Genomic DNA, 16,585 nt, shown 5'->3' with positions numbered 1-16,585 from the left:
CCTGTTTTTTCCCCTCCCCTTCCTTCTCCAAGCTAATAGTTAAACAAAGGACAAAATCTCTCTTAACTGCACCATAACAGTGTAATCTGTGCCATTATGCACAGCGTACCCTCCAAAACATTTTGGGACAAGCACCTGTCAGTATTCTGATCCTTGTGTTGTTTCTTACGTTTGACCACAAGCCGGCATCAGCGACAAGAGCGTCATTGGGTATATTTGTCCCTGCTAGGAGAACACAGTTTTAACAGACAGAATCAACCTTTGACTGTGTCTTTTGTAATCTCGGCGCGATCCCAATCGAGGGTTGCGATCTTCTTCTTTTGTCACCTCAGACCGCCTCTGTGACAGTAAAGGATTTATGGTTATTTCCTCCATGCAGCCTGTCCATCTGTGGCTCTATCTTCATATGGCCTTGAGAATACGATTCAATTTATTAAAGCAAAGCAATGGACTCATTACTTTAAAAAGGTGGCACGAGCGAGCGGGAGAGAGAGAGGGGGGAGAGAAAGCGAGAGAGGGAGAAGTGACACACTGAATTGGTTATTAATGGAAAGGCACAGCCATAGGGCAGTTGAAATTTAATGATATCCTACAAGAAAATATGAGGGTGTCACTCTCCAAAAAGTCATGCTAAATGTCAACATTTTAAGGTCCCGGTGCTAATTTTATGCCTGTGCACAGTAATGTTTTGGAGAGCATTTAGGAAACACGGCCCAGTGGCCAGCCTGATTATCCCACTCACCTTCTCTCCTCTCTCCAAATGGGTTTGTGCAGCAAGCGATTTCATCTCTAAGTGAAGGGAACATTAGGGAGGGGAGAGAGAGCGACGGAGGAAAAACACGCGGTTTGATTTTCATGCTGTGATAAGAGAGTGGGAGCCAAATGTTACCTGTTAATCTAGCCCAAACCGACCGGGGCTCTTGACTTTGTCCCCCAGCAGGGATGGGGCAAACACTCATTTTCCTCTCTCCGTGATGAAAAGGAAATTAGCTTAAATGTGATGAGGGCACATTAAGTGTGTGTGCCGTGCGTGCGTGTAATGAATGTGTATGTCCGCTTGAGAGTTTTGCATACATCAGAGCATGTGAGCCTTTCCTCTTTCCTCGCAGCATATACGGCGTGTCACACACACATATGCGCGGCATATGCAAGGGATAGTCTTCCGAAAGAATTTGTCCTGTATGGCTCGTCAAACACTTTGCTTAGGACGAGCATGCTTGCGAGCCATCCAAATCTTCCTGATCGCAAGCTATCGTGTACATATTTTATTCTGCGAGGAAATGAAACCTGCTTTTATCGCATTTGCAGGGGTTACAGTTGTTAGAATCAGCATACGACATGCTACGCTACCTGTTTAAAACTCTCGCAGTTACAGCTGACTTTTCTTCTTTTTTCCTTTCCTCCAGAGTGCAGACATCATGTGCAAGATCAGCTAAGGCTCATGTTTTTTTCAAGTGCTCAAATTGCATGCAACTTCTTTTTTTTTTCTTTTTTTTTTTGCCCAGCTCTGCATCGCCACGTTCGTACGAGAAGACAGATATTTCCCTTGACAAGATTTTTCCGAACCTAGCGCTTTAAGTGCAGCTTGAATAATGCTGTGTTTGCTGCTAATGGCTGTCCGAGAGGTCATAACTACTCCATTTGAAGGAGGCTGGTTTTCTCCGCAGCCCTGGCAGGTCAAATCAAATGTAATTGTGCAGTGAAAAAGCATTGCCTTGCTTTGTGTTTCCTGTGCTGACAACCTCCAGGTTTAGCATTCAGTTCTCCTGCTGGGAGGAACACAGGTTTGCAAGGACAAAGGCTTCACCTGTCAATATATCACACTGACTGGCCAGCCAAATGTACCTCTGCTCTCCCTCTCTCTTTCCCTCTCTCTACTATCTCTCTACGTCTCTGTCACTCTTTCATTCTTCTGTTGCAGCCTCCTCTACCTCAGACCGTGCCTCACCTATCTATCCATCCGTCTTCCGTCTTCAAACATCTATCTCTCTGTTGCCGGCATCCTTCTGTCCTCTTTCTCGCTCACTCTTTTTGTGTGTCTTTTTTTCCCCCCCGTATCTTCCTCTCCTCCTGCTCATGCTTGCCTTCGTGTGAGTACTCAGCTGAAATGTCCTGAGGGACCCAGTTTCAAACACAGGAACCAGAAACATATGGCACATTTTCAACTCCCAAGGTCAATTACAGCTATTTATCCAGAGATTGCAGCTAAATTTCCCAAGGTTTCTTCTAGATTTACCACAGATTGCAATGTGTGTCTGTCACATTTTAAATCAGGCCAGTTTCCTCTGTTTCCCTCCACTCCCTGCGACTTTCCATCAAATGTTTCAAAGGCTTTCAAGTGAGTTTTAGACATGTTTTATCTCTGGTTATCATGTGCCCCATCTTTTTTGCTTCAGTTTTGCGAGGTCCAAGTGCTGCTTGCAACACAAATCTAATAACATGTAAATTGGAGATAAGCCCAGATCCCTCCAAGTGATATTTTTTACATTCATAGTTTGTCAAGTCAATTCCTGGGCCCCTGTTTTAGCAGCACAACACATGAGGAGTGAGAAAATTAACTGGATAGGTGATTCATCATTGCTAGCACACTGTCAAGGACTCCCTCTGCAGCTATTGAGAACAGGGTGGAGGAGGAGGATGGAGAGGGGAGGAGGGTGGCAGCGGCGGTGGTGGGGGGGACACGTTGTTTTAAATTATGGCATTTCATTCAGAATGCATTGTATTTACAGCGTCCCATTTTTATTTGTGGCTCCTATTATCCACCGAAACAGTTGTGCATGAAATGTTATTTGTGACAGGGGTGACCTGCGAGTGTTTTTCCACACAGTATTTCATAGTCGGGGGGCCTTAACTGTACCTTTACCGTACGGTAAGCACAAGAGGCTGTCACAGCTGCTGTTGGCAGCCTTGCTAGTGCAGAAATATCACCTGGAAACAGAGTACTCCATTCCACCGGCCCCCATCACTCCAACGCCTGTCGCTGTAATTAAGTTGAAGTCAATGATTCTGGAGCGATGGTGAGAAATAAACATGCAAACACGTGCCAGCATTTGCAGCCAGGCACAGAGAGAAATGTTGGGTGGGTGGGTAGGTGGGGGAGTTGGGGGCGCTTTAACACTGGAAGCAGAGGAAACCAGCGGATTTACATCGTGTTCATTGGAATTTACATTTGAGTTTCATTAAGCCACTTTTGATTATATTGATGAAATTAGCCACTTATTAGATCCCCCAAATCCCCCACCTTTTTTTTTTTTTTTTTTGTGTGAAAATGCCACTATTTATGTGCAGCTCCTGGTGGAAATGTTATTTGACAAGAGGTGCTGTACGGTAGTTTGAGTCTGTCGAACAAAACACGCTGTTTGCTTTTCCCAGAGCATGACAGGTTGTTTCCCCTGCAACAAAGCCATCAAATATTCTCTGTGATCCAACATTGTGTTGGAGGGGAGGCCTGCTGAGTGGGAAGCCGGAGTTTGTTAAAGCAATGATTTATGATTAATGCCAACACTAAATAAGGGACAAAGTGCCTACAGTACAAATCAATTACAAAGCTACAACAGCAGACCTTTCCCCGAGGTCTACTAACGTCTCTAGTTGTTATGGAGATTTTATTGGAGGTGGGTGATGCATGCATATAATGCACGCAATACATCTATATCAACCTGAGCTGGAGCCAACTGTAATGCTTTTGATCTTTGATTAGTTACTTTATTGAGATAAAATGGGACTTTCATGTCGTGCCACTGTATAAGGGAGGGTGCATTTTATATCTCAACCCAGACGCCCACCTCGGAATGCAGACAGGATTGCACCAAATAAAATAAATTACCGCAGGAGTGGCTTCTTAAAAGTAGGCAATTCATTATTTTTATGAAGTCAAATTATAAACAAATTTTAATCCATTAGGCAACCATCCATTCTAATTAATCAACAGGAGTGAACTCCATCTGAAAAAGGAGAAAGGTTGTTTACTCTCTCCACGGACCAGCGGTGCATATTTCACCATCTTCCCCACTCAGGAAGAGAAGGGGGGAGAAGGGGAAAAAAAGATCTCCAAATTACAAACCTAAACTGTGAATCCTAACACTCGACTTTTGGCGGTGAGATGTTTCCAGGGCATTTGCAGATGCTTGAAATAATCTCCAATGTTTTTGCTCAATCTGCTCTGAGGATGGGTGAAATAAATACTTTAAACTAATTAATGTAAGACCAGCTGTTCCCAGCACTTGGCTGGCGTTGGTGAATATTGATGGGAGGGAGAGGCAGGGCTGTTCAGCTCCGCTCGCTGTTTGTTCAAGATTCAGCCTGCCACATAAACAGATATGAATACTGGATGAGAGCAGAGAGGTGCTGTGCACAACACAGCCAGGGTTCCACATTACAAATAAAACTTTTCCCCCCTTTCATTAAATTAACAATTAAACAGCTGATGGCGCAGGCTTCCTGTGGAGACCTTTTTAGACTTGGATGTGTTTAATAAAGTGTCTCTCTGCAAGATGGTAACACTTAGAAATTCCTGGCTTGATAAAAAGCTCACTGGGCAAAAACATGTGTCAGATCTGATGGGGCAGCAAACGGCACTGTCTGACATACTGTTTTAGTTTGACCAGGCTGTACGTGTTTCTGCCGCTCTGCCTCCTGCTTTCTCTCCCCTCCCTCTAAAGCTCCTCCTTCCTCCTCTGAGGCCCGGTGGAGAGGCTGGACAGCAGATGGCAGGGCCCTACCCTTCTGCCGGTGATGAATGGAGGATGATGTCATCTTAAGTTTGACAGTCACCCATGCGTGCATACATAAAGGAAGCCCAAGCTGCTGGGGTCAAACTGCTGGCCTGCTTCTGATTTTTTGGAGTCCACATGACATCTCTTAAATGGGGGAAGCTGGATTTATGTCCTGGTTGATATTGTTCAACTCCACCATTCAGGCTGAGAGAAGAGGCAAAAAAATATGAAGGAATGTCCAAGGGAGCAATCTGTCCACTATATTTCTGAGTGGAAAGGATAGCTGGGATTGGCTCCTAGAGATCAATACAGGCCCAGCCATTGCTGCTGGTCAACTTGATTCAGGATCAATATGTATTAGCTTACCAACAAAAAAGCTGCTTACATATATGGCCACTTACTTTCAAGTGGAGCAACTTTTAGTAATCATCAATCAGTCTTTGTTGTTACTGTTTTTCTTTGCAGAGGACAACCCAATGTGCACTCCAACAGCAAGAGATAGCTACGAGCGGTTGTCACTGGCTGGACAGACCCTGCCTCCGGGATTCCCTTCACCTTTTCTCTTCCCAGACGGCCTGTCATCAATAGAGACTCTCCTTACCAACATACAGGTATTGTTGCTCACTCGTGTTCTTGTAGTAAACTTTGCGTTGAACCTTTGACCTCAGATATGAGGGCCTCTACGTGGTCAGACTTAAAAAAGCCTGGAAAGGTTTCCAGCTGCACCCTACTAGATCAGCTTTGCGGGATTTATAGTTTTTTTTAAGCCTTACTTACTGTATCTCGTCGCGGGCCTTAGTTGAATTCCACAGTTCACCCTCACTGCCTTTAAGAAAGTTTTTCTGATTGGCTGGCCCTTGCAAACTGAACAGTAGGTGGGTGGAGCTTCGATGTTCACAGCTAGAGCTATGTGCCTGGGACAAGCATATTAAGGATGTGAAATTCTTATAGATTTTTAAAGGTACAGTGCGTAAAATGTCACCACTAGATGTCAGCAGATTGCAGTCAACTGAATATTGTTTTATCCCTCCCAATTCAAGTTCATAATCCTAGCTAAAGTGACCGCCGTACCACAGTGTTAGCTTATAACCTGCTGTTGTTGTTTAGCCGGCTTGTTGTCAGGTGTCCGGAGACAGGAGGGTCTCAGGACAGTGATAAGTGCAACAATATTAGGAATAAATAAGCACATTTCACAGTTCAGGAGATGAGGTGAAGAATGATTATGAAGTGAAGATGTGAAGAAGTGAGAACAAATTAAAAAAGAAATGATGCAAATACAAATGTAAAAATGTTAAGTGGTCATATAAAGTTTGAAAGAGCAATTTGTCATCTTTAAATTAAAAGTAACTTATAAAGTGTACTATGTACGTGGCAGGTCTAGCTACAGGCAGAAAGGCGATGTACATAAATAACCTCAAAACATTTCTTATTGTACCTTTAAAGCTCTTCACAAAATCTCTGTCAGTATGTTCTACTGTTTAAGTTTCTCTGCAATATTAAGGCTTCTGATGCTATAAGTCAGTGTTACAGAGTAAGAGCTAATTTCTTTGTCCGAGAAAACTTCATGACACGAAGATTTGAATGGACAGTTTGCAGACCTTAAGCACATCTGCTCAGAACTCCATTTAAGCTGCAACTCAAACACCCTCAGTCAGAAAGATGAATGTATTTGCCTTCTGTCTGAGTGTAATGATGTGTGTACGCTGCTGCCCTTCTCGTTGCACTTGTACCGTTGGCACCAGAGTCCTGCTTCTCTTTTGGCTCTGCGTGGTAATTAGAAAGGCACAAGTAAACCCACTGCGAGCTCCCAACACTCCTCTAAGTCATCTTTGATAATGATCTTCGCATTGAATATTTATATACAAATCAACAAAATGAAACCAAGCAGAAAATTAAGATAAAGCAACTTAGAATAAATTGGGGTTAGAGGAATCAACAATTAGTACGCTATAGCCCAGTGCATTGGATATAATTGCATGTGGATGGGGACTAATTGTGATGAAAGTGCCACTTCTATACGTGCACAGAACTGTGCAACATGTAATTCAGGACAGTCAGGAGTATATGATGAGTTGCTTGTCATTTTTGTTCGTATTATGAACATCCGCTGTGCTGTGTAAGTCTGTAAAGTTACAGCAGAGAGAGAATAAGCTGGTGTTGTCCATAGTAATCGTTTACCCTCTACTTAACCAAATTCATCTCAAGTGTTTCCTGTTTTTCTTCTTTTTCTGACAAACTTCCCTTTTCTTAACGTTTGCTTCCTTTAGCTCTAACTTGTTAAAGCTGTCAACAGTTGTATTTCACAGTTTTGACCAAAAGGGGTCAGACATATGCAGCACTCACATCAGTATTCTGTATCTAAAAAAAACAAAACAAAGAAGAAGAAGAAAGAAAATAACTACCCCACACTCTTGTAGATCTGTACCCAGAGCTGTGGAGCAAAAGGTTGCACTAAAAGGCACCGTCATGGGTAAGAGGCTAGTTCAGGTGACAGTCTGACTGAAAGGAAACGTGTAGAAGCAGTCAGCTTTTGGCCCTGTGTTCTGCTTCAGCGCTGTGGGCAGTACAAAGAGCTGCTGTGACATACTTTCAGTGTGGTTTGCTGTCACTTCATCTTGAAGCTCTTAAATAGACCACATCATTCTCTCTCTGCCCCCCCACTCATCCCTTTTTTGCTGTATATCTCGCTGTGTATATATTCATTGGTGTGTGTTTCTGTATGCGTGTGCGTGTGTGCAGGGCCTGCTCAAAGTGGCAATTGACAATGCGCGGGCTCAGGAGAAGCAGGTGCAGCTGGAGAAGACAGAGCTGAAAATGGAGCTGTTCAGAGAGAGGGAGCTCAGGGAGACTCTGGAGAAGCAGCTCGCCATGGAGCAGAAGAACAGAGGTACTGCCTGACGACTGCCTGGCACTGTCAGCTGTGTGTGTGTGTGTGTGTGTGTGTGTGTGTGTAAGAGAGAGTGAGAGCAGGTGGGTGGGCTTGTGCACAACTGTGTACAGTGTTCTCATGTTCAGACTTCACAGGCCTGTGCTCATATAGATATGATCGCTCCTGAATGTATATAAGCAATTCTCCATGTATGTTTAATGCTTCTGATTAAAGCAGACATAAGCTTCTGTGTGCTTCTGTGGCTGCACATAATGTGATAGCATAGCTCTGGTTTTCCCCCTCTTAGTCTGTTAACATAATTGGAAATACACACTCGATACAGATTTACTCTCAGTCTCATGTAAAATGCATCACAGTCATATGCTAACTGTATCGTTTATGTTTAATGAGAGAAACTCATGAAAAATATCCCAATAAATTTTTCAATTAGCTTTAATTCCCTCTAGCAGTTTACTAAGTCACAGTGAGTATTTACTCAGAATCTCTTCTTTAAGGAAATATCTTTATATATAATAAAATATTTAGGATTAATTGAGTTTCCCTTTTCCATAATAGTGTGCTACACTGACTAAAAAAAAAAAAGATTACCATCTTTCTGCTAGAGTATGGTGATAATCACATTTCATTTGAAAATAAGGCACCGCTAATTTGCCCCAGAGCTCATTTTTTTTCCCGCTGTGGTCTTTTCCTCGTCTTAGCCATCATTCAGAAGCGTCTGAAGAAGGAGAAGAAGGCCAAGAGGAAACTCCAAGAAGCTCTGGAGTATGAATCCAAAAGGAGAGAGCAGGCCGAGCAGACCCTGAAGCAGCCCTCGCCCTCTGACAGCATGCGCTCACTCAACGGTCAGACACTCCACAGTGAGACAGTGTTGCTGTACATGACTACTTAAGTGTGGAATTTAGAGGGACAAATAAGGAAAAGAAATCAAATGCTGGAATTCTTCCCGAGGAAAAGTGATAAAACAAAACAAAAATGATCTATTATTTATCCACATCAAATATTTTTTAGTTGCTATCTCATTTCAACTGCAACTTTCCCACAGTCAACTTATACATTTGCTTTCTGTTCTCATTATGTCCTTCTACTACTATTACAGCACCCAGTCATTTCAATTATCATTTAATCTACCTCTTGATTAATTGATTAGTCATTTAACATGTCTAAAATATCCATGGTGACATATCTTTACATGATTACCTTTGTTCTGTCAGAGGCAAAATACATTACGCTGACTATGACACGCGTTTAGAAGGCTGGAACAGACAACATCAGCATTAATTGATGAACAAAATAGTTCCAAATGATTTATTTTGCTCTCTATCTGCAAGCCGATTGGCTGACGTTTTCAGCTCTAACGAGTACTCTACACAGGGATGTATCCCGGTGTAAGCACACAGACAAGCACACCTTTCCAGCACCTTTGAGGTACAAGTACATTTCCTCAATTATTGATCACTGTGTTTATCTGACAGCTCTAAGCTGGCAGAAGCCCAGTTCCATTTGTAAAAGAAACGTTCACTTCAATGCGTCAGTCATTAATGCACAAGCTCAGCCGTATCAAAGTGGCATTCTTTTATCATTAGTTCACTGGTCTGCCACTAGCGGTGCGCAGTATGGAGTTATTAAGGCAATTAGAAAAAAAAATCAAAACACGACTGTTCATATTAGGTGCAGGTGTAACGTTGCTTTGCTAGCTTTATTTCATCAAGCCACGCTGGGGTTTTTAGTTTAAAAGATTGTTATTTCAAAGTGTTAAATCAAGGATTTCTTTCTTTCTCTCCCACCCTCCCAAACACTGTTGGTAATTAAAGCGAGAAACGGGACGCATGCGGCTTAGATAGAGATTGACATCTTAGTCTCTTGTTTTGAATGAATGATGCTGTGAAAGTGGCATTGTGATAGGTGGATGTCAGGGATGTTTAACGGCGGTGATCCCTCTCTTCTCTCAGAATCTCTGACCCCTGAGATGGAGAGTGACCGCAGCAGTGGGAGAACAGATGCTGAAAGGACAATACAAGGTACAGGGGCTCAGATGAGACAATAAATCTCCCTCTCTTTCTCTGGCTCTCACTTTTGCTCTCTTCCTCTGTTGTCCCCCCACTCCCTTTCTCTCTCACCCTCCTTTGCACACACACACACACACACACACACACACACACACACACACACACACACACACACACACACACACACACACGCTGCTTCAGTTTATGAACATTAGTGTTTCTGTGCCTGCTGTTCAGACATACAGCTCACCATCTGGGCCACAGCACTAGGTCAAGATCATTGGTTTTCTGTAGAAATAATATTGTTCTTTCTCTTGACTTTTAGTGGGTGTGATGCTTTTAGGGAAAGAGGTAAAACTCGCGTGGGATAGAGCTGGAAAATAGCGAAAAAGCTAAGCTGTAAGGTCGTGGAAAAAAAAAAGACTTTAAAAAAAAGTTGTTTATTTACAACTCAGGCGGCATTAATGAGTCATAAAACCACAAAAAGCAGTGGAATCCCTCCTTTGATAGTCATAAACGGGGCAAATCAATCCATTTTATGAATAAGCCTTGTACATTTTTAATGGTTTGTTTGTTTGTTAGCCTTGGGGGTGCAGTATGTGTTTGGGGAAGGGCGCTCCAGCGATAACCTCTGTAGACTGTCTGCTATCTGTGTTTACCCAGATACAAGACACCTCACAGAGGTTGAATATCCTCATTATTACTCGAACGTAATGCTTTAATACGCCTCAGCTGCATCTGCTCAGAACCGCCCTTATCAGTGGGAGAGGTCCCAATTTATCCAGGAAAATGCTGCACGTAATTTGCTGTGAAAAGTGGGGGAATGTTCAGTTTTGTGAATAAGTTAGGTCCCTTTAACTCTTTAATGTATGATTAGTCTACTTGAACTGATATTTTGTGAAAGGGCAAAAATAAGAGGAAATGTAGCAAGAGAAATAATGACTTCTCCTTAATTAAATGTCATTCAGTCACTGCGGGGATCTGAAACAGTTTGATGCCCCCACCCACCCCACCCGAAAAAAAGAAAGGAAAAAAAAAGGGAAATCCATATGTCATCATTTAAAAGATAACTTCCAGATACAGCGCAATTATAGCTCTCTATTTCATACCAAATTAGTATATTTAGCCCCCTTTAATTTCTAATATTTCACACTTTCGTCAAGAGCCTGCCTCTTTGTGATGTAATTGTGTCAGATTCAATGTGTTAAAGCTTTTGCACTTAAAGTGACAGCAGCCATTGTCCTGCTGCGATGTAAAGTCGGGGTCGAAATGATTATTTTTCCTCGTCTAATCCCGGTTCGAAACACCATGATGGGAGCGTAGAGCATATAATTTTTGTGGTCTCTCAATCACTCTGATCATTGCCTCGAAGAGTGGAATGAAGGCGGAAACCGAATAACAGGCTGCACTTTGTGTTTTGTTCAATTAGAGAAGCATTTGTCTGCCACCCATGTCTCCTCTACTCTACTCTGCAAGCCTCGCCGTATAATTAACCTCAAATGGCAAAAAATGATGTTGATAAATTACACAAGCAGAAGGGGGAAAAAAACAAGCCTATCACTCGCATGAAAGCCGAGAGAAATGTGTGGGTATAGTCTCAACTCCAAACTCAGGGAGGCGAACGGGGAGGGAGAGGGAGCGAGAGAGAGAGGGGTGGAAAAAAAAATAATGAGGGCATAATTTTAGAGAACTAATTATTTCTATTTGTCTTTTGTCACACTTCTCTAATTCTGCGATATTAACACAGTCTGTGTTTATTAATTGCTTTTACAGTGTTTTGAATCGGGTCCAAGAGGGAGCGTGGCTCTTTTCACAGGCAGGCGAGCTACTGGGACTGTACCTCGCCAGTACTGCCTGGCAACGGTGCGCACGCGAATATCTTCCCCCAGTATCTTCTCTGGTTCCCTGCCGCTTCCCCACTCGACGTGTTCGGCAAGTTTACACGACCCTGCGCGCGGAGATAAAGTTCTTTGTTGCAAGATTAAACATCAAAACAGTTAAAGTGAAATTAAAATTAAATGAATGAATGTCACTGAAGCAAAAAAGACTGTAATTAATGGATCCCTTAATTGTCTTCATAAAATATTTGCATGGGCATAATTTGCATAATTTACATGTATTAATTAATCTTTCAAAGGAATTTTATGCTGAGAGAAGCCAAAAATTCCCTTTGTTTTATTTAGCATCTAATGAAATATTTATTCTCTTTAATGAACTTTTCATCTTGATTTGAATATAAAAATACGAAAAGTTTTAACATATTTTAATGAGACAGCCTTTCATAAAACAACGTGTCAAGACGTCGCCAGTTTTTCTGGGGGTTTTTTCCCCCCCGTCGCGTGTGTAAAGCAGATGTTTCAACATTTGCGCTAATATCAGCGCCGATTTCAGGAAGTATTTGAATCGGGGAGATTTGTTTGTCGAGTTCCCACCTCCCCCCCCGCTTTCGTGATCATTTCATCATTTCATCTGTCAGGAGCAAAACGCCGCGATGTTTAAGCCCCTCTCGACAGTGTATTAAATGTCATCCTCTATCAAATAATCGCATTCTCTTTGTTTTCATTAACACCCCTATAAATTGCTCCAACTGTGAAGCTGGGCAGGCAGGCAGACAGACTGCGAGGTGATGCTTGATCTGCTGTTGTGGGCTTGTGTGCATGTGTGCGTCGAGTTGTGCATACCTAACCCACACCCCCCCACACACACACTCGCACAAATTCAAACACCCCCACCCCCCTCCATCTTTGGCTTTCTGTTCTTGCTACTGCTGCATTCATGCTGTAATGACTTTTACACAGAACTCAGTGGTTGTTGCTTGAATAGAGGCAGCCAGAGTGCAATGCCTTTGAGACCTACAGCAGTGCTGGGTAATTAGCCTGTGTGTTTGTACACCCCTCATCCTCCCCCCCCCCCCCAAAACACACAGTACATACACACACACACACACTCATACACACAACAAGCTTTTGTTGTCTCCCCCGTCTGTGCACAATTCATAAAACACAGCCTAAAAGGGAGGGCAGGACTAATTGATAAAATATTGATAATGTAATGAGCATATAGATGATAATAAAGCACCCCAAAAATGTGTGTTAAAATAACAGCAATAGGATGTTTTTAATTAGCGGAGGTGAATGCTGTCTCTTCTGCTTCCAAGACATCGTAATCAGGTGCATCCTCTGCGGCTCAGCGGAATAGTAGTCAAGCGCCGTCTCTGATGTCCTGCACGGCTTGTGTCATGTCCGACAACGCGCGCCGCTAAACGCCTTTGTGCGCGTTTCTCTTTAACATTGAATTATTTAGGCGCACTGCCATGGAGAGGTGTGCTTCTTAAAGGCATTACCGTGGCACTCTCCGGCAGAGGAAATGTGAAGGTAATAAACGTCAAACATGCTCCTGAGCTGTGCCTAACAGATGCTTTTACCAGCTCAGTGTCGGAGCAGCGCTGCTCGCTCAGGCGAACACTCAGACAAGAGTGTTTGCCTGAAATGGACAAAGCTCGTTAGGTTGGAGGTGTCTGGAGATAACGTAGCAATGGAATGTCTGCCATTTCTAATAAACACCATTCCCATGCAGGAAATGTCACTTAGCGAGCACCTTACGTCGTAAGTGCAGGATTATGTTCAACAAGGATATCAGTTTAGATGTGTTAAATATGTGTGATGAGTCTCGTGCATCATTGTTATAACTGCTTTTACACTGTTGGCATTAAAATATGCATGTACGCTCTGTGTTTATATATCTATGCTGATGTAGCGTGCCACACTTTGTATTGGTGTTTTCCCTCTGATATCACCAAGTTTCTTGTAGTGGTTGGAAGTAATAAAGTAAAAAGTCTGCATGATATTTAATCATATTTGTCATGGCTGCTAACTTAATCTTATCCCCAAATCAGTTTATGAATTCATAGCGGTGCCGCTGAAATTGAAAGACTACAGGGCAACATTTCAAAGTTAGGTTTCATCAACAATCGCATCCTGAGTAGTGCTTTTTACGTCAGCGGGATGTTAGCTGTTGGCTAATCTTTGGCTTCTGTGTGTTCTCTGTTGCAGATGGAAGACTTTTCTTGAAAACCACAGTGATGTACTGATAAGGCCACGAGGAGCTGGAGGAATTAAAAAAAAAAAAAGAGAGAGCGAGAAAAAAGGGGGCGGGGTGGGGAGAAAGAAAGAAAAGAAAACTCACGAAGACTTTCGAGAGCCCTTATCCAGGCAGATTTAGTAGTGGAAGGAAGTCAAGCTGCTTGTAGGAGTTCAATGGACATGCTGTGTTCACCCCAGTGCTGGACAAGGTTGAGTTTGAATGTAGAATAAGGAGTCTTTTTTTCATCGCAGAGGCCAACTATGAAATAGTTTGACGAAGCAGGTTTTGACACAACAGCTTGGCCAACGTGAAGGATAAACATATATATTGAGCACAGTAAAAATGTACCCATGGTACATGGTTGGTAATAACTCATAAATTCACAGCACTGAAGATTTTTATACTGTATCTCAGCCAGCGAGAAAGCTTCAAAAAAAAAAAGAAGAAGAAGAAGAAATCCGACTGAAGTTCTGTTTTGTATTTCAAATTGAATTTTGAGAAGCTAACGAGATGAACCTTTGTGTGTGGGCGGGGTGGGAAGGGGGAGGGAGGGGAAACGTGAGTTTATCCATGTGTTCATCAAAAGAAGAAGAAGACGACTGATGTTTGATTTTCATGTTTTCTAAATTAGATGATAATACAATCAAGTTTCCTTTTTACATTTGTTGTACATACGAGATCCGATGATGCTGATAGGAAAAACTCACTCCAGTCGAACCCGAGTGGATTGATAAGGTATGTGTATATAATGTTAAGAGGTATTGTGTATGCAGTAGAACTATTAGGCAAACAATACCGCCATTTATATAAACCTTCAGTTTTTGTTTTGTTTTTTTGTTCTTTTTTTTCCGTTTTGTTTCGTTCTATCTCTGAGCCGTCATCCTTTCCTATAGCTGCCATTTTGGTGAGAAAGCATGCAGGCATGTAAATGTTTGTCCTGGAATTATGATATTTAATAAATCCTATATTGTGCTGAACAAATACTAGGGTTGACTCACTCAAGCCCGGATGATTTTAAAAACATAATTAACAAATGTTTCACTTTCAAAAATGAGGGGTTTTTTTGTTTTGTTTTTTTTGCTGTCAATACTACTGTAATCTTTGTAACAGAGGTAATATTTCTTGGAATTTACTGTACATTTTTGTCATGAGGCACACTCAGAAATCAGCACCTCTCGATGCGTTTTTTAAAAAAAAAAAGAAGAAGAAGAAAAAAGATGAATTATTGTCGTGTCAGCTTGAAAAACAATCAGTCATGATGCAACCTTTCAAATCTAAACGCTATTTGATTACATTGCTCTAATCCCTGTTTGACCTATACAAATACACTTTTTTTATTTTAGTTTTTTTTATAGTGTTTCAAGATATCCCGATAAGAAAAGATTCATAATTTTACTGTTACTTTCCCTAAAGACTTTTGGAGTTTTGGTGCTGAAACACCTGTGTATATTCTCAAGACATAAACTGATGTCAGTCCTTTAACTGCAAAACAGTTTAGACCTTTTGCGTTATAATCAGGAGAAGAAGAAGGAGGAGGAGGAGGGAGAGTGTCCCATGTTCACAATGTTTGTTCTTTTTTTGTTCTCAATGGAGTGTCTGTTGTCACTGATAACTTATATAACTTCTTGAATCATCTCCTCATTGTATTTCAAATTCAAATAAAGTTAACATGTTGATGATAAACCCAATGTTTGTGACACAGTTCTGTGCCATTGACGTGTTTGAAGCGGTCGCCCCACAATACGCTGATGTAACATTTCCAGATTGCACATTGATATTGCTGAAACATAAACACACAGATCTTTACCACTGCGATACCCAAACATGATTTTATGGAAACATGGGGGCATCTGCTTTCTTTGAGGTCGTATAGTTGTGTTCATTTTAGGGACATTTACAATCAGCCTTCAGACTTTTAACTCTTTTCTATGTATTAAGAATGAATGAACATATTGTTCTTTGCTTTTTAAAGCAGTAAAAAAATGTGTATAATCAGATGATGGGAATAACTTCTGTACAATTTCCTTTCTTTTCACTGACTCCAGATGCAAGTGCGAGTGTGCCCTTTGACTTGTGTGTGTGTGTGTGTTTAATGCATAGGCTGATCTTAGATAAAAGACGCAAATGAGGGTGTGACCAAGCTCACTGTAAATAAATTACTTCATGTGTACTTCCGTGTGTATGATGCTAATTCACAATATATTGCCCTAAAATGATAAACAAAAACACTCCCTTTAACCAGCCCTGCACGATGAATGGCCATGCTTCGTAATATCCGCATTAAAAAGCACTTGGGGTCTCGCTGAGCTGTTGAGAAATCATAAAGCTGTTATAGTCGTGCTGCCTTTTTGTTTTGTGAGTGTGATATTGGCAACGTTTCGGCAGCATAATATGTTTTCCTTGTGTGCATGCTTTCTGACGCAGTCGTGTCCACAGTGGAATAATTTCCTTTGCACACTTAAAGTACTAGCTGAGGTAAGCACAAATTCATTAAAAGTTTTTGAAAGCTGTCAAATCGTGAGGCTGCGACGCAGGTTTTAGTCATTAGTCACAATCGGTTACTCATTTGATCATTTTTCACAAGAAAATTAGAGGAAATACAGGTTCCTGTAATTATTTAACAGAAGCACTTCACCTGTATTGCCATTATAGCTCACCTGGTTGAGTAGGTGATCCATATGCTGAAACATCGCAGATGCCTGCGAGGCTTGAGTCTGCACTGGGCTGTTTTCTGCATGCCATCCTCCGCTTGCTGTTTCCTGTCTGCTCTCCACTGTCCTTAAAAATAAATATAAAAATAAACCTAATGACCATGCACTTGCAAGGAGAAACAAAGTAGCTGCGCATACACAAACACACACACACACACACACAGTGTACACTCCTACTGT

At 41.8% G+C, this 16,585-nt stretch overlaps 1 protein-coding gene across 3 annotated transcripts in view; it reads left to right on the top strand.

Moving 5' to 3' along the window:
- Positions 1-15,864, top strand: part of dachd (dachshund d) — a 95,283-nt gene extending 79,419 nt beyond the window's left edge. For 2 of the 3 annotated variants that reach the window (XM_004567980.4, XM_076874734.1), the window contains exons 7-11: positions 5,181-5,326; positions 7,455-7,602; positions 8,304-8,447; positions 9,555-9,623; positions 13,664-15,864. In XM_004567980.4, coding sequence (XP_004568037.1) covers positions 5,181-5,326; positions 7,455-7,602; positions 8,304-8,447; positions 9,555-9,623; positions 13,664-13,701 — 545 coding nt within the window. In that variant the 3' untranslated portion in view covers positions 13,702-15,864. The remainder of the gene's footprint in view (positions 1-5,180; positions 5,327-7,454; positions 7,603-8,303; positions 8,448-9,554; positions 9,624-13,663) is intronic. The other variant, XM_076874735.1, reaches the window with a different exon arrangement.
- The last annotated feature ends 721 nt before the right edge of the window (positions 15,865-16,585 follow it).

The sequence above is a fragment of the Maylandia zebra genome, linkage group LG16 (assembly GCF_041146795.1).
Source record: "Maylandia zebra isolate NMK-2024a linkage group LG16, Mzebra_GT3a, whole genome shotgun sequence".
NCBI lineage: Eukaryota > Metazoa > Chordata > Actinopteri > Cichliformes > Cichlidae > Maylandia > Maylandia zebra.
This window is presented reverse-complemented; position numbering and strand designations above follow the sequence as displayed.